The sequence below is a fragment of the Pararge aegeria genome, chromosome 3 (genome assembly GCF_905163445.1).
Source record: "Pararge aegeria chromosome 3, ilParAegt1.1, whole genome shotgun sequence".
In the NCBI taxonomy this organism is placed as follows: domain Eukaryota; kingdom Metazoa; phylum Arthropoda; class Insecta; order Lepidoptera; family Nymphalidae; genus Pararge; species Pararge aegeria.
In genome coordinates, this window is record NC_053182.1 from 1767222 (window position 1) to 1791388 (window position 24167).

The 24167-nt window shown below is 37.3% G+C and overlaps 1 protein-coding gene across 2 annotated transcripts in view; it reads right to left on the reverse strand.

Annotated features, from left to right (window-relative positions):
• Positions 1-8057: 8057 nt before the first annotated feature.
• LOC120637103 (transmembrane protein KIAA1109 homolog) overlaps positions 8058-24167 on the reverse strand; it is a 55371-nt gene continuing 39261 nt past the window's right edge. The window contains exons 41-54 of one of the 2 annotated variants that reach the window (XM_039908750.1): positions 23831-24053; positions 22081-22340; positions 21750-21891; positions 21247-21329; positions 20570-20675; positions 18979-19302; positions 18030-18235; positions 16740-16883; positions 15127-15285; positions 13907-14119; positions 12655-12840; positions 11185-11315; positions 9014-9105; positions 8058-8690 (exon numbers count right to left, since the gene is read on the reverse strand). In XM_039908750.1, the coding sequence (XP_039764684.1) occupies positions 8507-8690; positions 9014-9105; positions 11185-11315; positions 12655-12840; positions 13907-14119; positions 15127-15285; positions 16740-16883; positions 18030-18235; positions 18979-19302; positions 20570-20675; positions 21247-21329; positions 21750-21891; positions 22081-22340; positions 23831-24053 (2453 nt within the window). In that variant the 3' untranslated portion in view covers positions 8058-8506. The other variant, XM_039908749.1, reaches the window with a different exon arrangement.

Sequence of the window (24167 nt, forward strand, 5' to 3'; positions counted from 1 at the left end):
TTTATATATTTTAAAATGCGTATAAAAAAATTCGACTAAGCCACGGCTCTCCACCAAGCTATGTGACAGAATTTGAACTTGCGTACCCTAACATGCCCGCATTGTGCACCGCACTTTAAGTGCTAAACGTATCTTAGCACTTAAAGTGCTATATAAGTCACATTAGGGCACATGAGCGAAGCACTTACATGATAAAAAAACGCGACGGTGGAACAATAAAGAATTAGTGATTGCATAAATATATATATCCGGAGTTACCGAATCAATAATATCTAATAATATCTAATTTGTATTTATATGTAATATATTTATATATATTATAGTTATATTTATATATATATATATATATTTTATTTATAAATTTGTATAATTTTAATATTATTTATTGCACCACCTACCTCTTTTCTATGTTTTTTCCTTTTACGCCATTGGTTGCCTGAAAGAAATGCAGTGCTGGTCGCAGGCCTCCTCTTTCTAGGGGATCTAGAGCTTAAAATAACCACGCTTTTTCAATGTGGGTAAGTTAGTAAATATTACTGGGAATAAGCCAGCTAGCTACTTTGATCAAACTTTCAATTTTGTTCGTAGTTTAGCAATCAAAGAGTGTTTTGCATTTTATATATTAAATACACTAAATTACTAAGTTGAACATTCAGTTAACAAGTGAATAACTTGAACAACAACAAGGTATTTTATTGTTACTAGAAGTTGTCATGTAAAATCGACTCGTTAACATATAATGACTTTGTTTAAGTTATTTGCTTTTATCTTTACTTTATTTACTAAGTAGCTTTCTTTTTACTACACGTATTGCCATTAGTTTGCCAAATATCTTGTTTTGAAGCCGTTAAAATAAAATAAAATGTTTTTTTTTTTGATATTTATATAAATATATCAGTGTAGCTTTTTAGATTTTATAGCGAATGTTTTAGGTGTCGTAACACTGGATAGCATTTTTATAATCTAGCTCTGAAAAGTCAGTTTATCGTCAAGGTCATCTTATTATTAAACATTTCTTAACAAAGTTTTTTTTTGTTTTATGGACGAAAAGCCAAAAACACTAGACACAAAACGTAAGATTGCCTTACTTTTTAAGGTGCTTTTCAGTAGGGAGTAAAATCTTAAACCAACGTGCAACTTCTTTTTTTTTTTTATGAATATATTTTTATGTACGTCTAAGGATATGTTTAAGAAATGATGATATTTTTTTGGTTCTCATGTTTAATCAAAGTACAATGAATAAAATTGTGTTATTCACATTTATGTTAATAATAAAAGAAATCTTATTTTAAGTTTTATTTTAATTTTAATATAATTTTTATCCATGTGTGTTTATTTTGCACAAATAATATATATAAAGAAACAATGTTTAACATTTTGCTATCTGAATGTGAGCGAAAACATTCCTTGAGGACATCATTTTGATATATGCTTATGTTTTTTGAACGCGTGCAATCGTGGACACTTTGTTACCGATATCTTGTTGTTGATAACCGCATAAAGCTGGAATTTTTTTATACCAGGAGTGGCTGAAAAGTTCATTATAGTTGCAGACTTGTTAACCCTAATAAAAAAATAAACATCGTCTTCGGCTTGAAAATGTTTATTTGTTGGCGCCGTCACCTATTCATATTCCCCACATCTTTTTAAATTTTATATAAAAAATAATTCCTGGGAGCCAGATTAGGACTGCAGGGCGAGGGAAGCCAGTTTCAAGCAAGGCTTGCCTCGCAATGCGTGCTCCAGGTGTAAAAATAATACTGGTTGTCGGTAACAAATTGTGTTGAAGTTTGCGCAGCTCTTAAAAGTGGGATTATGCTGATTGCACATCTGACTGGACTTTCTATTGAACTATTGAACTTTCTTACTTGACAAGTGGAAATTAAAAAAAAAGTGTAGCCTGTGACACTAACTATATGTGCAAATGTGCTCTGAGCCTAAATAATGATGTTATACGAATAGCTTAATTAATATATAACTATTTTAAAGATGGATCTATGTAGTATTTAATACTTGTAATATTAATACTCTTTTATGTATTTAAATATAAATAAAAGATTAAATCGTAGCTCAATTTTGTTATATTAATGTCGATCATTTATAATCTCTCGTAATATTATGCATAAATTGCTATAATAAGTTTGTTGTATTTGCAAGTACATATCTTTATTCGTTTGTCTATGAAAATACATTATTTTGCTGCTACTCTGTGGTTTTATTTAAATCATTTTCTAGGGTTTACGCTCAGTGCTCATAGATGTCAAAAATTCACTTTAAAACTTTACCTATTAATTACCACCAGTACTCTCATTTTAAACAGATAAAAATCTCTTTTTATCTAATTTTTTTTTTCTATTACTGCATAAATTTTCTATTTTAATTATTATATTATTTAAAAAAGGCCCATTATATTGTCGATAACTATTAATAGCATGTATTCACTCTCACGTAAATATCTATTGTATGTTAAAATATTTAAATATTTAAGTGTTGTTAACTATATATTAGTTTATGTTTATAATTTATATTATGGTTTATGTATTTGTGCAAAGTAGTTTATTTATTTGTATGTAGTTCTTCGAATGTATGTTTTTTAAAAATTTGTACCATCAGCAGCCTATTCTCCTCTTCTTTTTTCCTAATTCAAAGGTTGCCAGGCAGATATTGCTATTGAGCGACAAGGCCGCCTCTTGTATTCTACATCTTTCATCATGTTTCTGTTTTTATTTAAATTTTGTACATATATGTAAATGATTTGATATACAAATAAAGAGTTAAATAATAATATTTGGCATTAATTTACTATGGTTAACGTCTTAATTTAGGTAGGTACCTACTTTGAGGCATGTCACTCATAGTTTGTGCCGACAACATTCCGTCGCCCAACTGCTCCCAACAATATTGGTGTCGGTGAAGTAAGCAGAGCATTTGCCAGCAGTACTCACTAACGTTATTAACTTACGTATTTTATTAACTGACGTACATTATTTAATAATAATATATATAAGTAAATAATGTACGTAAGATATTATTTACTTATATATATTATTTTAAATCTAATAGAGGTAGAGATAACTCTGAGGATGTAAGCCGTGCTATGTCGCATGTGTCGCACTGGTTTACTGTCAATTATTTATTTTTAAATACAAAAAAACTAAAAGTGTGGAATTATTTTAAAAAATGTAAAGAAAGTTGATAAAAATAAATGGACTCGCTAAAAATGGAAGATTCACAATTTTCTGGGTATGACCGTAGACTGTAAGCTTTAGTGGGGTACCCATATAGATACACTAGCAGGTAAACTAAGCTCGGCTGCCTACACCGTCAGAAAACCAGACAGTTTACTGACGTAGAAACAGCTAGACTAGTTAACTTTGCGTACGTCCATAGTGGGATGCCTTTGACGGCCGATTGGCGCAGTTCGCAGCGACCCTGCTTTCTGAGCCCAAGGCCGTGGGTTCGATTCCCACTACTGGAAAATGTTTGTGTGATGAGCATGAATGTTTTTCAGTGTCTGGGTGTTTATATGTATATTCTAAGTATTTATGTATATTATTCATAAGAATATTTATCAGTCATCTTAGTACCCATAACACGCGCTTCGCTTACTTGGGGCTAGATGGCGGTGTATGTATTGTCGTAGTATATTTAGTATTTACTTTATTTTTTCGAAATTTAAATATTGACGTGTGATTTGCAGTATAAAGTTCCAATGTTCTAGACTTGGCTATCAATTATGTTATTGTTTAAGTATTGTTCTTTCAGAAAATAAAGAATTCTAGGCTGGTATGTGGTATATGTTATGTGTGCTATACGGGTTGACAAAAAAAAAATACCTTTTGGAATTTTTCGATATTAAAATATTGACAAATGATATGCAGTTTAAAATACGAGTGTTCTAGGCTTGGTTTTGGGTTATGTTTTAGTCTGAATGATGCCCTATCAGACACCAGAGTTCTTATCCCTTACATATTTCGGGTTTTAAAAATAAATTTACTGTATTATTTTATGTAATTATTTTTTTACCTTGCTTGTGGTGGCTCTGGAGCTTGATTTTTTAGACTTTAATATTTTTTATTATAGTCCATGTACTGGTCTGTGAGAAACCAAGGAGTTCAGAGTTGCTTCGGTTCTAAAGATTTTTTTATCCGAAGGTGTACGATGGGATGTTTCGGGATATTTTTTTAAATTTAACTTTTTTCAGTTATTACACCAAAACTATTATTAAAAAGAAAACGTTTTTAAATAAAATAAATATCACATGCTGTAACGGTGAAGCAACACTATCTGAGTAAACCTGCATGCTTGACAGTTTTCCATAATGTTCTCTAGGCTGTGTGAAGTCTACCAATCCGCATTTGGCCAACCTGGGAGACTAAGGCCAAAAACCCTTCTTATTCTGAGACACCTGTGCCCTGCATTCATACAGTTCATGATTATGAATTAAATCTTTTTAAATAAAATAAATATCACATGCTGTAACGGTGAAGCAACACTATCTGAGTAAACCTGCATGCTTGACAGTTTTCCATAATGTTCTCTAGGCTGTGTGAAGTCTACCAATCCGCATTTGGCCAACCTGGGAGACTAAGGCCAAAAACCCTTCTTATTCTGAGACACCTGTGCCCTGCATTCATACAGTTCATGATTATGAATTAAATCTAAATAAAAAATATCTAAATAAGAACTGTTTTCTGCCCCAAATAATAACTAAAGCCGCGAGGGTTCCAAAAGCGCTGGGTAATGAAAAAAAAAACCAAATATATATTGTATTAATAAAGTTTATTCATATCACATTCATTATATGTACAAATCGTTCCGTAATAAAATATATTCAATACACAATATAAGAAGCCCGACTCTATACGACCACACATTCATTATAATATAAATAATAAAGCTGCCTTTTCACTGCTATCAATATTATACTCCAGCCATTTGTACAAATTTCTATTTGACAATACCGCATAGCATTGCTAAATACCGTCAACTTTAAATGAACTTAGGACTGAAATGTACTTAACTAATGTAGTATCTGACGACCTCACCGGCGCAACGGTGAGCAGGGGCAATATGGGAATTTATAATTTTTGAATTTTCTCTGGTTTTAGGCCGTGGCATAGACGTGCCGCTAAACAATATAGTGTTTCAATGCGATGTCGCATATAAACCGATTAGGGTTCTTACTACCATACTCCCTAACAGGTTAGCCCGCTACCATCATTGGTTGCCTGGAAGAAATCGCTATGAAGCGATAAGGCCGTTAATTTGTGTATGTTTTTTTGTTATACTTTTCTTTTTTATGTTCTTTTTGTGGTGTGCAATAAAAGTATATTTATTCATTCATTCATCTTAGACTGCATCATCACTTACCTCCAGGTGAGGTGCAGTCAAGGGCTAACTTGTAGTGGAATAAAAAATAATAATTATAGATATATTCCTAGGAGTTTGTTCACAAAATCACGTACACATGAAGAAACTGTAATGGATCATTATCATAACCTACGTATTTAACACGAGCACGTTATGCCGCACTTACGTGTGATAGCAATCGACACATGTGCCATTTCTTGGCATCATGTATAAGTTTTGAGGACATTTGAGTATCGTTACCACAGTCATAAATTCTGCCACTGTCAAAAAAAAATTGTCAAATAGAAAATGGTATACTGGACCGGGTATTTTTTATTTATAACAAAATTATTTTAAAAACTCCACTATGTATATTCATTATTTCCAAACAATTACCACATCTAATAAATAATTCTCAAACAAACAATTTCCAAAATAGCAATTATAGTAATAATCAATAATTATTGTATTAATAATAAATTTTTGGTCATTTTCAATAACAAATTATCAATTTAATGCATCTTCATGCCCATTTCACCATCTTGCATTACCAATTATATTTATATCTCTAATTTTATTTTAATGAGAGATATTTAAAAAATCCTAATAATTGTGATTCATAATTTAAAAATTCCACTAATTTTAACATCTACCACACCTACCATAGCAAATTTTAATTGGAATAAGTTACTAAATAGGCCATGACATTACAGTCTATTACACAGAATAACGGTAAAAGATAAACACTGGCAAATAAATGAAATTATCCCCTTAAAAGCCGTTTTTCCTACCATAATATGATCGATTACTCGATTTCTTATGACATTTAACTTGTTGACCGTGTGAGGCCTTATTCGATAATGTTTTGTCAGTTGTGTTGAACACAATGTGAAGTATCATGTACTTTTCACATGTACCACTGTTCAATAACCAATGGGATCAGAGCTAGTCCTGTTGAGCTCTACACTTTAGACATGATATCAATTTATTATCATAATCTACAATGGCGAAGCCTGAAATTGAGTGTCAATTGTTAAAAGGGACGCACGTGGCTTTAAGTTCAGCGCATTCATTTGTTATTTTATATCCTTTATTGGAAAGTGCTTTTTTTCGGGTAAGTTATGTTTATGGTTCCATCCCAAAGTAAATAAAACTATATTTACTACATGTCTGGAAAGCAAAATCTTTTAATAGTAACAGAAGCTTTCCAATGGCTGTCTTTAAAATGAATAAAGAAAAAAGGCACTTTTCTATGAGTCCGACCAAACGTCACTTGCGCATTGTTCATGCCTGTTTTCGGCTGGTATATTCTGTTATGAGCCCTTCGTTGTGGTGTTAAGGTTGATTTTAGTACGAACGAACGTAGTCTAGGTATAAATAACATGAAGCACGCAGTGTGACTTTAAACAAATTGCAATGTATCGTCGCGCTTTTAGAGTTGTTTTCTCTTCAAGAGAGTTGGCTAGAAAACCTAAGCTGATTTACCTATTGTGTTAACGGACTGGTGACCTTATTTTTAAGAATTTTTGTTCGAAGGCTATCTTCTACTTTAGTCTGTGTTCCATTCCTACAACTAAAGACCTTTTATATAATTTATTTACCAGTCAATAATGATTGCTACGCAAAATATTATATGCGAGAACATTCATACTATCTACTTTATGACACAGTATTTTGTGACTTGAAAAAAAAAATCAATTAATTAATAATAATATGAAGACAGGTTCAGGCCCCGATGACATACAAAGCTCTTCATATATACAAGAACTGTCTAGATCTATGTTGTCGGTAAAGAGTGGATACGATTGGCATATATCGATATATCTACTAAATGTAATGTATATACTGTCTGGGATGACATGACATAATGGTATGTCATAGTCAAATCGGGTACGTCCGGTTGGTTAAACTAAGTTAGCTTATCTTGCAGGTTTAACTGAAGTTGCATAAACGTGATTCAGAAACTTACCACTTTTATGTGGAAACGTATCGATTCTTTAAGTTGATTGATTTTATAAACATTAAATGATTATTATAATTCTCGATAGAAAAATTTAACTACACTGTGTGGTATTATATAATACATTTTTCTATTTCTTATAGAGACTACTTATATACTAGAATATCTGGCATATAAAGGATTATATATCATTTTGCCCATTGACAAAAGAGAAGAATGACTTGGCTATGGTATGGGAGGTTTTAGAGAGAGTGAATCTTTATAAAGACATTAGTTACGTCACTGACCGTAAGATTATTTGAAGACCGATTAATTGAAGTAACTTACATTTTTTCTTACCTTTCTACCTTATGGAGAGATTAAAAGATTGTTAATGAGAGATTGATGAAAAGAGAGGTTAGAAAAAATGGAGTGGATTCTAACGCGCGGTTTGCGTTGAGCCTAACGCGTTATGTGTTGCTTAATCGGATAGAAACAACCATATTATATCCTTTTTATACGATTTTCCCATTCACTTTATTCATATAAAGCTATGGAAAGGATCAGAGTTTTTTTTTTATGAAAAAGAGCATTAAACTGTTTTATGTAACCCAAAAAAAGTTTCACTCACTCTACGCTTCCATTTATTTAAAAGTTATAAACCGGTGGGGTTTGTTTCATAAAAGTTGGCTAACTTTTTATATAAATTACCTCTCGTGCATTTTCTTGTAAAAAAAAACATTACAACACGATCTGAATTAATATCGTAAAAAAAAAATTTAATTATTATCGTTAAAAAAGAAATTTTTACACCACTCATAAAACTACTATGGAAAGCAATCATTGAATAAAATAACAATTTCAAAAAGTCCTTGCTTTGTATGCATAGCTTGGAACCTAAAAGACAGTGACTTTATCATTTAAATATATGTTTTAAATTCAAAGTGTATACTCAAGATTCGTTGAAAACAATAAAATCCCAAAAATCTTCTACTTTCGTTACCTCACCTTTTTTTATCTCGATATTGCCATACTTCTCATGATATTTATCTTTATCTTTATCATTTTGTTATAATCATGTTTCTTTTTCAAGAAAATTAAATGTCAACAGAATTAAAGACCGTTGATATTCATAATAAACACCTCACTTACCAACAAGAACAGTAATACTTGCGATCAAAAATGAACCTTGATTCATTGCAATAAGACTGGAATTCACTTATCAGGAACGAGCCCCACTAGACGCAGCAGTACAAGTGCCAGCAGTTTGTCGACAGGGTCCAGGGTTCCCCGCTGCAGCCACTTGGGTATGGTGGTCCGGGCGTGGCTGAACCCTAGCTTCTGCAGGATGTAATCAACACCGTAGGGTTCGATCGATTTGCCCGCCCACGAGAGTAATCTGAGAAACACGTATAAGTCAATGAATAAATACACCGACTTATCTATATTACTACCTTGTTCTTATACAGATAACAACAGAAATCTGGTCCTTATTTCAAATTTAAATTTCACTTCTATAACAACAGCTTCACAACTGACAAAGCCAAAATTACGTCAATCAGTTATATACAAAAACAGAGGTTTGCTGAAAAGGGTTAATATTCGATATCATGTCTCTGCAAAATCGCCTTAAAAACCATACGCATCAAAATTACAACCTCTTCCTTTTGTCGATCGCGTGCGGAGGTTACGGCAGTGTGCGATAATTTTGAGTTGACGTACCTAACAGTTGGTTCAAGATGCCAGGTGAGGCAGCGGTAGTCGCGGTAGTCCTGCGGTGGAGCCGCCGGCGCTTCGCCACTGCGGCCCGGCATCTGTTAATTTAAATATTGATAAAGCATAGCCACCGAAAAAGATGAAGAATGAAAAGAAACTGTCCTTGGGTGCGTGCGAGGGAAAAGGTATCCTTTAGTTTTTCACTCGCATTACATAAGATATAAATTATAACATATTAGATCTACCTTTGCTTAGGCAAACTTAGGTTTAAACAATATATTAAATATTTAACCAATCGTGTTTATTACACGACTGATAAATTCCTTAACGACAAGGCTGCTTGGAAGCAGGCCACTTCGCTTTCATTTCACATAAGATAGAAAAATTGTAAAGATTGTTAAACTATAAAATGATGTTGGAAAAGAGCAATCTGCTGAGTTTCTTACTGGCTCTTTCTCAGTGGAATCTGCCTCCGAACCAGTGGTAGAGTCACACAAACAGACTGACTTGACGTATCAAAAGTAAAGTGCTTTTAAACTAGGCCTACTTGAAATAAATGAATTTTGGATTTTAATTTGAACACGAAATTGTACACGCGGAAATTAAAGCCCGAATTTAATAATATAATACGTCTAATCAAAGCAATATTCCCGATGGTTACGGCAGATCTGAATACAGTTGTCACAACCACTCCTCCCGCGGGTGTCGTACGAGGCGACTAAGGGAATATAACTGATGACGGGCAGCGTTCTCTATGCTACTACTACCATTTCCTGCGATCAGCAATCTGCCTGTCCAGCGTGGTGATTATGGACATACCCTCGAGCATAACAAAAGTAGAAATCTATATATATAAAAGAAAGTTGTGTTAGTTATACCATTTATAACTAAAGAACGGCTGGACTAATTTTTATGATATTTGATTTTTTGGATTCCTCTTAGACCGGAATAGGATAATAAGTATTAAAATATAACATTCATTAAAAAAAAATGTGACGCGGTACGGAAGTTCGCCGGGACAGCTAGTTAATAATAATCTTTAGATTGCAGATCAAATGTAGTCGTGTTATATATATTTTGTAATTATAAGCACAAATCCTATGTCTTATTGCAACTGTCAACTGGGGAGAGCACTGATGCCTATCATACGAGTTTATACTCAGTTTAGTTATCAGGGTCTCCAGCTTATTTTATAGTTAAGCTTTGGTTACCTATTTACATTGTTTTTTTTAGGAAAATAAATGATTATTATTATTATTATCTTTTTCCTAGTAGGGTCTACCGTACGGAACCTGAAGGACCCTGAGGAAAAGGATAAAAACATTGATAAGGATTGCGATACTGACTTCATTATTTAAGCTGAAGATTTTAAATTATTTTGTCGCTTCGGGTGAGCAGACGAAATTTTACTAAATGCTAATGAATAAAATGCCCGAATATTATGAAAATTAAGCTTAATTTGCTATACTCCGAGAAAAGCGGGAGAATCTGTTTAGTGTTATTTATAATTTCATCAATTCTTATACTCCACACCAAACAGATGTAGGGGAGACCGGCAGGGTGATTACGTATCTCGGGACAGCAATGCGACAGGCGTATATCTTGCAATCACTGCTGTCAAACGTCACTTTTGCATCGACGTCACAATAAATAAAAAAAAGTGACGTTTGACAGCAGTGATTGCAAGATTTACGCCTGTCGCAGTGCTGTCGCGAAATACGTCTTACCCTGCGGGGATGGTTGACTAACTTTTGACTCATTTATCTTTGATGTTTAACTTAATATAACCAAAACAACAGTTGATACATATAGGAAAACTATGCAGGTTCCTAAAACACTTATCTATAACCGATATATTCAACATTGTAGTACATATTTAGTCGATTTTCTAAACCCCTGACGCTTGGTCAATCTACCCCGATATATATCCGAGGTTGGTTGGGCATAAACATGGGGTAGGTTGACTAAGGCAGTAATTAGGGTAAATAAAGAGGATTAGTATATAAAAAACTGGAGCATCCTCAGGAGATTGTAGACTTTACAATCTTAGTTATTCATTGTAAAGTCAACATCTCCTGATTTTGTGTAGAAGCATGCTTACAGTTTCATAGCTGCGCGTGTAAGATTGTATCTATTAATTTAAAATATTGGTATTATTTACAGGGAGAGGGACTCACAAATCGCTCCTTCTCCTTGATGTAGGAGGAGATGAGGTCGTGCAGGAACAGGAACGCCTCCGCGTCCACCGACACGAAGATGTGGTCCTCGAACTCTGTGATGAAGCTGCACTCCACCACCGGTTTCTCGTCTGTACACGCAAACGGAACATTCTACAAGTGTCTTATGATACTCTGGTAGAATTACTTTAAGCACTCTTAATAATAATAAACTTTTATTTTAGCGTCCTCTGTGCTACTACCACCATCTACGGCGCTCACCAACCCGTCTGCCCAGCGATAGCAGGTGATAATAAACAAGCCATCCCGTTGGGAGAGGCCCTTAGTCCAGCAGAGGACTGTTATGGGCTTTTCTAATTCCCAAGGTCACCCGTATGATCAAGTTATTTGATACTTCTAGCGGTCCCTCGCGACATTGTCCGCGTATAAATCAACCTTAAAAGATAAGACGTATGCTGTCGCAGACTGTTTTTTATCTTTTAAAGGGGAACACCTTGTCGTACATGATTTTATCGAAAATTTAACCGTTTACGCAGCGCACGTAGCGCACGCAGCGGAATCTCTAAAAAGGAAATAAACTCCGATTTTGAATCATACTTCATTGGTGCTATGCTCCTATTGGTCTTAGCGTGATGATATATAGCCTATAGCCTTCCTCGATAAATGGTCTATCAAACACTGAAACAATTTTACAAATCTGACCAGTAGATCCTGAGATCATCGAGTTGAGAAAAAAAACAAGCAAATTCCTCAGCTTTAGTATAAGTTTAGTTAATACTTGTTTACGTTGCGTATTTTCATAGTGTGATGTCTTACGGGATCTTATTATGGGGCAAAGCTCGTCAAACTATATTCATACTCGTATTACAGAAAAGAATAAAAGTAATTTACGGTCAATATATATTATTTACGGTAAGTATACACTACTATAAACCTAAATCACGTGAATCTATATTTATAACAATGTTAATGTATTTGTAGGACAAAATATTACTCTTTATAAACTAAAAGTGGACATAACCACTGCCTTACTCGAAATGGTCATAAGTTAGTGACATTTGCATATCGTTTGCGAAAGGTGCAGAAGTCATTTGTGGGATTGAGTAGATGCTTTTATAATATGATTTCCAAGGTTATTTTGGACCTGCCAATGCATAAGTTTATTAAATCGTGGTTACTACACAAGGCTGCTCGGAAGCAGGCTCCGCTCTAATCTCTCACGAGATAGAAAATATATTAAATATATAATTTTTCATTGTAAATTCTAAAATGATTTTGAAAAAGAGCAATCCGCTGAGTTTCTTGCCGGCTCTTCTCGGTGGAATCTGCCTTCCGATTCACAACAAACAGACTGACTTGACGTTTCAAAAGTGCTTGTAAACTGGGCGTACTTGAAATAAATGAATTAATAGAATTTTAAGTCTGTTTGGTAATTTTGGGCACATCAGGTGGGTGTGGCGTGCAACTCGCCGTGCTCCGTGGGCGGCTGGGCCTTCTGCAGGTGGCTGGTGCGCAGGTGCATCTGCAGAGCCGGCAGCGCGAAGATGACCTCTCGCACGTGGCGGTCGCTCGCCGGCTTGCTCTGCGCGCCCGAGCTGCCCGTGCTGCCCGTCGTTCCGGTGTTCTCTCGCTCCAGCGACGGGAACTGGTCTATGGCTGCGAAGAGGACACAAACACTGAGCCACTGACCAGTGGCGTGCAAAGATGCACAGGGTATGCACAAAGCGGGCAGATTATATCAAATGAAAAAAATCACCAGTACGAGTTGTAAAACACTTAAGGATAGGCTTCGTAAGAATTATAAAAAGCCTACCTTAAGTTTTTAATACTGGTACTGGAGATGTTCTTCATTTTATATCATGTGCATACCCTGTGCATACGCCACTGCTCATGACCATTGCAAATCTCAGATAGTCATTATGGAGTTCGTTACCGAACAGATTAATACAACTAAATCTCGACGAATTTACGACCTCGTTTACGAGCAGTCGTGTCTAACACTCTATCAGTTTAAATTATTAAATAGCATTAAATAAAAACTTCACGAAAATAGTAGTAAAATAATAGGAGTGTTTAATTAGTAACGAGTATAACGTATCGACCATCAGAAAGCAGCCATCGCAAGCGCAAGCGCCACCCTTTTACGACGCCATCTTAGTGAGGCTGTTTATGAGTCCCCCATTCTACGACGCGCTGGTCCGTAGCGTATTTCCTATTAATTCTGTTGTCCAGGAATGATGAATGAATTCTAATACATCATCGTTTGAAGCCTGGCAGAATACATTCATTTAAAATACATTCATCATCGCTTTTTGCTTTGATTTACTAACAAAAGTGTCTACTGTCTATCGTAGAAGAGGTTTGCCTTAATATAAGAGTAAGTATTCTCAACCGACGTTTTTCATTATTCTAGTTTAGGGTGAAATTAGGATAGCGAGATTTGTGATCATAAGGAAGAGATTTGGTTGTTTTAATCTGTACAAGTCCGACCTGTGTTGCTATGGACTGTGGCCAAACCAGTAAGGTGAGATGCTCGCATTCATTTGTTAACCTCATCACTTAATTTACAGTTGATTTTTCTGTATGCAAAGGCAAAGCAGAACCACTCTTGCAATAAACTTTGATTTAAGCGGCACAGTACGAAAAATGCTGTGACCTTGAGCGAGTGATTACCGTCCGTCCATTCGATGACGCTAGTGAATAAAGGTTCCGCGTAAGTTACCATCAATTTCGCTGTCCGCGAAGGCGTAGCTGAACCACTCGTGGAGGGTCTTGAACTGTGGCGGGAACAGTACGGTGCGGGTCATTCGACAGACCGTGGCCAGCGACTGGTGACCCGCGGCGGCGCTCCCGCCCGGCGCCGCCCCCTCCCCCGCGCTGACGCCCTCGCCCAAGCTGGCAGTGAGGGATTGCACCGCGTGGACTTCTGGCGAACCTGAGACGACCAGAATTTCTTATTGATAATTTCATGCGAGTGCTTTATTCAAATTTTAAAATGTTTCATTCATGTAGACCTTAATACATTCCCTTATGAAGTGTTCATACATTTAACATGTTACTAATGTTAGTGACGGTGATAACTGCATTCGTTAACTTAAAACTCAAGCTAAAGCTAGGAGGTTTACAAACGCGCCCCGGTCTAAGAAGAGCCCACAACAAACTTAGCCAGGTTTTTTTTTGTTATCACCATCTCACAGCCTAGTTAATGTTGAGCTACGAATTTAGAGCAATTCATACTCAAGATTTGTTATCATACATGTTATCCTTAATATTATAATAGGATTTTTCTATAAGCTTACGTTTTATATAAACTTTGAACTTATTGAGAGACATCAAGGATTTAATCTGGTAATTTGTTATTAAAAGATATACGATAACCCTTAAATGAATCACTTATTTTATGCAGCCTATTAAACTGCACTACCAGTTTATTTTTACTTTTAATATTAATATTGTTACAGTCCACTTTCTTCTTAAAATTTGTTATATTTTTATGTACATAAATTAAATTTTCAAATATGTATTGATTATGCTCCGTCATCACCGATAAATTATTTATATGTGGGCCCCATTGATGTTTAGCATCAAACGTTATACCTAGAAATATTGTCGTTTCCATCTCTAACTTGTCTAAATTACGTGAGTTTTAAGCAATTAAAATATCACTTGCTTCAACGGTGAAGGAAAACATCGTGAGGAAACCTGCATGCCGGAGAGTTCTCCATAATGCTCTTCATTATGGAGAACTCTCCGGCATATTAGTCGTCTACACGGTTTCTGAATGTCGTTAATTCTGTGTCTGTAGTCTAAAGTAAAAGTGCGTCGGTTCATATTTCGGTAACAACCTGTTAAGCGTGTGTGTCCTCACTGGGTCTTCCCATTTTGAAACCTGTGTCCTGTGCTGAACCGGTAATGGGTTGATAGCGATGATGACAAACTTACCATCTTCGTCCTCGATCTGTTGTGCTTCGGTGGCGAAACTGATGCACGGGTCCTTGAGGCTGAAGAGCGCCCAGGACTTCGCCTTGAGGCTGTTGCCGTGGAAGCACGCCAGGGAGATGTTGGAGCCCTGCAACTCTAACGTGCCGCCCAGCACCGTGCCTGTGGGGAAAGATAGAGGGATGAAAAAAGGTTCGCTACCCTGTGGCGTCATGTGATAAATATAGATAATTTGATTCTAGAACTTAACACAATCACATTATTTATACATAAAGTATCTTTAATTATAATCCCACTCATATTATAAATACGAAAGTTTTTATGGTTGGATGGATGGGCGTACCCAGCTTCTGGTCTAGGGATTCAAAGTGAGATTTTTAGGTAAGATTGTCCGCGTCTGCTTTGTGAAAATTTCTTTAGTCGAACTTCTATAATCGATATTGAAGCCAAAACTGTATTTTATTCATTTTTGTCTGTTTGTCTGTCTATATGTCTCTATATTGGCCGCTATGCATTTTTTAAGAGAGTTAATACATTTTCTGTGAGATTTCCAGGGAGAGAAGCTGCCCAACCCTGCCTCACACCCTGGGTACGCCCATGGATTGATCGATGTTTGTTATTCTTTCACGCAAAAACTACATAACCAATTTGACTGAATTAAGATAGATCATAGCTAATATTAACACAAATGCGGCTTTTTATCCCGGGAAAATGTACAGTACTTATTTATTTATTTGGGTTCACAAACAACAACACAGTATCACATTACACAATGGTATACATAGTACAAATAATTACTCACTGCGGCGTCAACTGCGTAAACCACATATTACAAGAAATATTTGTTAATGGGGCTTATTCAAAAGCTAATAAAACATTATTGTTGCAACAATTTCTACAAAAATACAAACAAAAAAAATATATGAAAGAGATCTGTAATTATTTATCAATATCTTGTGATCGCAAAACTTTGTCTGTAACAGTAATTGATTATCACCCGGAATACGAGTATATAAATTTAATTTTAAGACTATTTTAAACGATCTATGACCAACTTCTTAAAGGCGCCTGTTCGCGTAGAAAAAATGTCTATATTATTAAAGTTCTCGTTATATGATTGTGTCATTCTAAGTACCGCGTAGACGCAAAGTTTTTAAGACGACGGGCTGATGTTATTATAAAATGTTTGTTAAAATTTCATTTGTACAATACAATAAATAAAAAATCTGTTACGTGTACAATATAGTGTATGTCACTTTCATTTTATTACATGCCAGGATAGTTCAAATAAAAAATTGTAGGCGTGCTGGAGGGCGTCCCACACTACGCTTGCTTGTTCGTGGTCTCCACTCGATAGGTACACTCGATTGCTATTGGCGTATCACTCTCGCTTGCGTACGCTAACGGCGTAAAAAGCAATACCGAAACAAGTAACGCCTATTCTAGGAGGTTCCTAGGCATACATCAACCGTTCACCAATAGTTATCACCTAAGAGTTGGTGAAACGTTTTTTTTGTATAGACATCGCCCAAATCCTTAGGCATTCGATTAAGGCGATGCCTAGATTTAGCGCAAGCGGGCATCCGTCTTCATCCGTCAAGAGCTAAAGCACTCACCGCGCGGATGCAGTTTGTCGTGCGGCGCGGCGGCAATGAGTTCCAGCACTTTCTGCCAGTGCCGGTGATGTCTCAGTTCCGCCTGCTGCTGGGGCGGTTCGCTTGTACCCGCTGCCGCCGCCGCCGCTGCTGCCGCTGCGTTTTCTGTAAAGCGAACGATCAGCTCAAACGAACGAAGCGAGCGATTGGCGAGCGGCACAGCAGTTAAAACGTTACACTTAGTTCGATGATCAAATTATAAGGTAAAAAACTTTTTAAAAAAGACGTGTGAGGTAGAAGCAAAAGTATATATTAAAAGCTGTTCGCCGGGAATTCGGTCGTAATGAAATGTCATGAGCATGGACGTTACACTTAGTTTTATGATGAAATTATAAGCTTCCAAAAAAGTGTGGTGCGAGGTAAGCGACTCACAAAAGTATCTGTCAATAGCTGTTCCCCTGGATTTCGATGGTAACGAAATGTCATAAGCAAGGTTACCTATTTAACTTGTACACATAAACTGCCCTCCCGGAACAGAGGTTTTTTTTAATTGTACATGATCATTTAAACTTTTTCCAAATATATAGGGCAAAGTTTATGTATATAACATAAACTTTGCCCTATATGTTTGGACAAAGATTGTCTTGATAACAAAATTACTATAGTTTATAAGGATAATATTATGGCTCACTACAGGTCTTATTCATGTAGACCTTATGACAGGCACTTCTGAAGCGTTCATACATATAACATGTTAACACTAATGTTAATGATGGCGATAACAATGCATAATTTTAAACAATGTGTTAAAACACACTTAATAAATCGTGGTTACTATACGATTGATGAATTTCTTAACGACACGGCTGCTTGGAAGCAGGCTCCGCTCTCATCTCTCGAGAGATAGTAAATTTATTATATATTTCTTTTCATTGTAACTGTAAAATGATGTTGAGAAAGAGCAATCTGCTGAGTTTCTTGCCGGCTCTTCTCGGTGGAATCTGCCTTCCAAACCGGTGGTAGAGTCACTACAAACAGACTGACTTGACGTTTCAAAAGTGCTTATAAACTGGGCCTATTTGGAATAAATGAATTTACATTTTTTAAAATTTTGAACTACATTCGTAAACTTAAAACTAAAGCTAGGAGGTTTCCAAACGCGACCTGGTTTAGGAAGAGCCCAACACAAAATTAAGCCAGGTTTTTTGTTATCACCATCTCATAGTCGAGTTCATGTTAAGCTATAATCTAAGCAGCTTCTTATAATCTAAGTTAGATCGCCAAGTATTGGGTCAAAGGTCAGCCACTTACGTTCTCTCTTCTCCCTGGGAAGGCGGGTGGTGTACGCCGTGGAGTGCAGGGAGGAGAACACCCGCTTGCCCGACTTGAACTGCTGGGTGAAGAACTCCTCGAGCTTCAGCTGCATCTTCAGCAGGTCGGGTGTGGTGCTGCGGCTGATGGCGATCTGCAGCTGGTGCCAGCTCAGAGTGCCGTGCGCCAGGATGGTGGCCGGCCGGCTGGCGGACATTACATGCCAAGTGTCATTATAAACACACACACATACACTCACATACTTGCATGCTTGCATGATTGATTTTGAAAATTCTTAACAAAAATTTAAAATTTTATGAATTAGTTACGTTATGGTATTAGTATATGTATAAACTTTGTATCGGAAAGAGCGAGACCTCCAGATCCAGTGATGAAATTAAGAGAACAAAAAATTTTTTTTTCAATTTCATTTCATTTTACTTGCAGCTAGCCAAAACGTATATACTAAGTCAGTTACAGATGCACAGTCCAAAAAATATTATTTAAAATTTAAAAAACAAAAACAAATTATATTAATGATGCAGTAATTTTATAAAGTGGCTAAATAACCTTTGATAATTATAAATTCACGTTGGCCAGATATTTTATTAAATTGATTCATCATCATTACTTTGTAGGGAGTACACATCGTTTTATTGGGAGTTCAAAAATTAACGGACCTGGGGCAGCTCGTTTCCAGCGGCTTCCAGGGACTCGTTAAATTATTATTTAATGATTTAACGAGTCCCACATTGAGTTGGTGGGTATTTCGTTAGAAATACGACTGCATTGTCGACACACTTCGGTCCTCCATGGACTCGAACGATGCAAAGATACCTCCCGATGCCTCAGTAGTTATCGGTAGCTTCGCGCGGGTAATCAACCGTGTGGTCCATCGTCGCACCGGAACGCACGCAGTTGGAGTCACAAGGTTCAGTCGGGAGCGTACCTGGCGGACGGCGTGGCGGCGGGCGGCTGCCAGCGGTCCCGCAGCGCGGCGGCCAGGCGGCTGAGGCGCGCCAGCAGCGCGGGCGCGCCCATGTACTCCAGGCGCAGCTCCAGCGCGGCCAGGCGCAGCGCCGCCACGTGCGCCGGCGGCTCCTGCTGCAGCAGCACGTGCGCGCGCGCCGCCGCCAGCGCGATGGCGCCGCCCACGATGCCGCCGCGCGCCTCCAGCGCCGCGCCGCCCAGCGCCACGCGCCCCGCCACCTGGCGCCGCCGCGCGCTGCCCGTGCCCAGGCGCCCGCGCGCGCCCAGCGAGCGCGACTGCCAGCTGCGCCCACCTCCGCCTTACATTTTGCACGGCTGCTGCTCCTCAGCGAAATGCTGAGCGCAGACACTTTGCACAAATACCGCTCTTTCAGTGGAATATTGAGCGCAGACAGTTTGCACAAATACTGCTCTTTCAGCTGTTATACTAATAGTTAGTTACATAACGAAATAGCAGCTAGTTGCATCGACGCCGTGACTACTCAGTTTGGAATACAGCTATATCGGGTCAACAGCGTTTTGTTTAATACCAAAATAACATCTGAAGAATATTGAACGCAGACAGTTTGCACAAATACTACTCTTTTAGCGGAATATTGAACGCAGACAGAATGCAGAAATATTGCTGTTTCAGCGGAATACTGAGCCCACACACGACAGTTTGCACAAATACACCGTTTTAGGAAATATTGAGCAAAGACAGTTTTTAAAAGAAACCCTGCGGTTATTGCAGAATTTCGAGCACGCCCAGTTTGTAAAAGAAAAACAGGAGTTATTGATGAATTCCGAACGCAGACAGTTTGCACAAGAAGCACTACAGTTATTGCGGAATTTCCAGTGCAAGTAGTTCGCACAACAAGTTCTCTGTTATTGCTCAATTTCAAGCACCACCAAAATTTCCACCAATTTTAAACAAATGCTGCTTCGTAGAAACTGATTAAGTTAAACTTTTATATTTTTGACGTTCCACTGCTGCGTTCTCTTATAATAGAGAGGGACTAAAAGTTTAGACCCTGCAATGTAGTCTTTAACTATTATTATCAAATAATTATAATAACCTGGGCTAACGTGCTTCACGAATAACAATACATTCCCTAATTCAGGGATTAAAAATCCCAAACCCAGGACCTCGTGCTCCGCAGTCGGTAAAATTGACCAACTAAGTAGTTACTAGAACGTTTGGGTTTTAATAAACTGCCAACCCGTCTGTTTTGCGCGCTCCATCTTACATAACATCATCACGTATACCTTTAACTGAAATCGAGAGATTCAGGTATATTAACATTCAACAACAATGCAAAACAGAAATAGATCCGATTTTGCGTCAGCTACAAAAAATAAATATACATTCGGAAATGATTTTTTTTTTTTTACAGGTGAATGAGACGAATGTTCCGGTAAATTAAAATGTGTTAAATAACAATTTAACAGCCCATTTTTCTGTAAAATATCTATTTAAACCTTCTGCTGTTAAATTTTGCTTTGTTGCTTACGCTAAATCAAACAATCAATATAACTCAATATAACTCAATATAACTTGGAGGTCTTACCTGACATTTCCCATAACGTTACCCATGTTCATGTGAACGTTGAGCCGCTCGAAGTTCACTGCGAACAGCACGAGCGTCTCCCACGCCACGCCACCCGATTTGTCTTCTAACAAAAAAATAATTCCCCATTACATTTAACCTTCCGCATATTTATAAAATAACACGAGTGACTTCTTCTTCTTCTTCTCTTAGAAGAATAGGAGTGACTTCTAAGTGTACATTGAAAAGTTCTGTCCTACATCTAACATAAATACTTAACAGATCTTCAGATGAAAAATGTACAGCTAGTACATTCTTTCCAAATAAACGAAGAAATATATCGTTTTACAAGCATTTATTAATTTGTAGTTGCCTAAATTTTTTACATACTTTTTTGGTGTACAATAAAAGTATATGCATTTATTCATTCATTTATCCGTACGTTAACTCTCGCTTGGCTCGGATTGTAAAAAGTAGTCTCCGCCGGTACATAACCGCTCAGTGTCTAAGCATGTGAATCGAGCATAAACTAGTGTTCAAACATGTGTTTAAGCTGATCTCATGATAAACTCAGAAAGTCATCTTAGAATCTCTGCTAAAGTCAACGTAGACCGTCTGACCTTGGAGTCTTTTAGTTCTATATTGGGTAGGTTTGTCTCAATTACTTCTATCAATAAAACTAAATGTTATTTATTTACCTTTGGCCTTCTGTGGTTCAGCCGTTTTAGCCTTCTCACGTTGTGGCAAAACAGGCGACAAAGGTACGTTGTTGCTAGATGTTCTGAAATGTAAAAAAATACGTATGAAATTGAGAACTTATTTTAAAAGTCGTTCAGATTAACTGTTTCATAGAGATCAACAAAGAAATTGGTTTTATACAGAACACTAGATAACTGATCCAATATCAGAGTGTGATACATATTTTAGACGGCCGATTCTCGCAGTGGGCAGCGACCGTGCTTTCTGAGTCTAAGACCGTGAGTTCGATTACCACAACTGGAAAATGTTAGTGTGATGAACATGAATGTTTATCAGTGTCTGGGTATTAATCTGGATATCATAAGTATTTATGTATATTATTCATAAAAATATTCATCCGTAATCTTAGTCCCTATAACACAAGCTACGTTTACTTTGGGGCTAGATGGCGATGTGTGGATCTCGTAGTATATTTATTATAAGAAAAACGCTAAGTACTAACGGGTGTGCAGTGTGTACGCTGACGTCTCCAAGGAACAGTCTCCGTACGATGCTGCGTCGGTACCACGCTTTAGGGAACGCGAGAATTTCGCTTAAGCGCCGCATATCGTATTTGAACCACGCTGACCCGACGTCCACGATTGCTGATGGGGAATTATAATTACAAAATAATTAATGATATGAATATTTATAGCTAAGTGAGTATTATAGCGGATGATATTTAGTTATTTGTATGTTTAGTAAATATATTCTTCAGTGAGAGTAAAAATGCATTGTAACAATGCTGCTTTGCAGCAGTAATAATAATACACACGTACAAGAATAATACTCACTGGAAAACCGAACAGTAGCTTTAGACATATCGTGGTCGGCATGCAGGTCCAGTTTCCTGAAACGCGAGAGGTGGAACTTCACGAACTCCACGTTGATGGACAGCGAGTCCTTTCGCTCGGTGTCGGCTAGCGGCGACCACTGCGCCTCCTTCAGGCTGGACTTCTTGCCCCCGTACGGGTGGAAGATGTACACCGAGAAGTCGGCTAGGCATCCGGTCACGCTGAGCCCTCCCATTGCAATCGCCGGTTCAGCCATTTCCCTAAATAAATATAAAAACTTCATACTACCCGTACCCGTATCATCTCACGCGATAGAAAGTGGCCCACTACAACGAAATACAATTTTCATCGGTACTAATATTAGTTATTTTTAGTTTAAACATGATGGTCATTTTAGTTTCTCGGAAACTTGTAGTACACATACAGAGCCAAAATAGCATCATTCAATTGGAGACAAGTAGGTACAAAGTGTTATGAAAATTAAGCATAATTTGCTTTACTCCGCGAACAGCAGGAGATTCTGTATGGTGTAATTTATAATTTCTTCAATCCGTTTTCCACTCCACAGATCCTCGGCACACCCCTCTACGCACGTTTCGCTCCTTTGACTTTACAATGAATAATTGTTAAAAAAATTTGTTTGACTTAACAATTTTTCATGACTACTATACAGATTCTTTTATCTATTACCAATATTTAAGTACAAAGTGACAAATAATATCTCCTGACAAGGGATCAATTTAATTTGTTCACCTGTCAAAGCACGGCAACACGTATTTTATTTGGGTATTATTTTCACCCGTCCGCCACTCTGAGAGTTGATAAACTAGGGTATTTGACTGTATTAACCATATCACTTGTGCTAGCGTATTTCTTGATTTAAATTTGTTTATTAAACATTAAAAAAAAAAAAAAAAGCCTTTGATTGGTTGACTTTCTATTAACGACGTCACATTTTTATAGACTTGTAACGCTATTGCAGTGTCCTGACCCCAAACAGAACGTTTTGCACGATTCTGATTTATATGCAATCATTAAAAGAATCTATATATATAAAAGAGACAGTGTGTGGGTATGTTCCGTATAGGCTCCGAAACGGCTGGACCGATTTTAATGAAACTTTCAGGGAGTCTTCGGATTGACCTGACCAGTAATCCTGTAAAGTTATGTGACGATCGGAGCACTCCTATTTTTGAACTGCTTTTATTTACTATGATGATATTCTATCGTTGGGTGTACATGGGTGTAGATAATGATCTTCACCCGCTCGAGAAGAGAATAGAAGAGAATGAATACGGAGAGAAATAAATGATTTAATATATTATGAGACTTAAATTAAAAATTCAATGACGTAAGTTTATCGTTTAAATAAACTAAAGCAAAATCTAGCCCGGCGAAGCGAGCTGGGTACGCTAGTTTTATATAAAATAGCGAGAATTGTATAGAAATTTAAGGAGAGCACTGTCGCCTGTAATACAGGTTTTTACCTAAATCAGGGACAGTAGATTTTAAATGGCACCATTACATACATTTATTACATACACACCAATATAATTTGTGAGGCACGCATTTGTTTGTATAAATATTATAATAACTACTTTACATTTTAAAAACTGTATGTACCTACATTCTTGTGAATAAATTATTATTATTATTATTAGAAATAAACATATTGTGAGCTTTAAAACAGCAAAACGGCCTCTTAGATCCCGCGTCACTAGACCGAGCAGTGGCGCGGGCGAGCACTCACTCGTCCGAGGCGCGCTTGGAGCTGAACACGATCTGCAGGCTGGGCAGCTGCAGCAGGCACTCGACGCGCGACGCGGGCAGGCAGCTGAAGCGGAAGGCGGACGGGCGCGTGTGGAAGTGCACGATCACGTCCACCGGGAACGACGCGTACACGTACTGCCCGTAGCCCTCCGCGCCCGCGCCCGCACCCGCGCCCGAGCGCCCGCGCGACGCGCTCTCCGCTTCTGCCGGCGACATTGCGACGAGGTCGCTTCTTTAACCGAGTTGGGCGTATCTGTTTGTGTGTCTATCTGTGGCATCGTAGCTCCCGAACGGACAGGCCAATTTTGTTTTGTTCT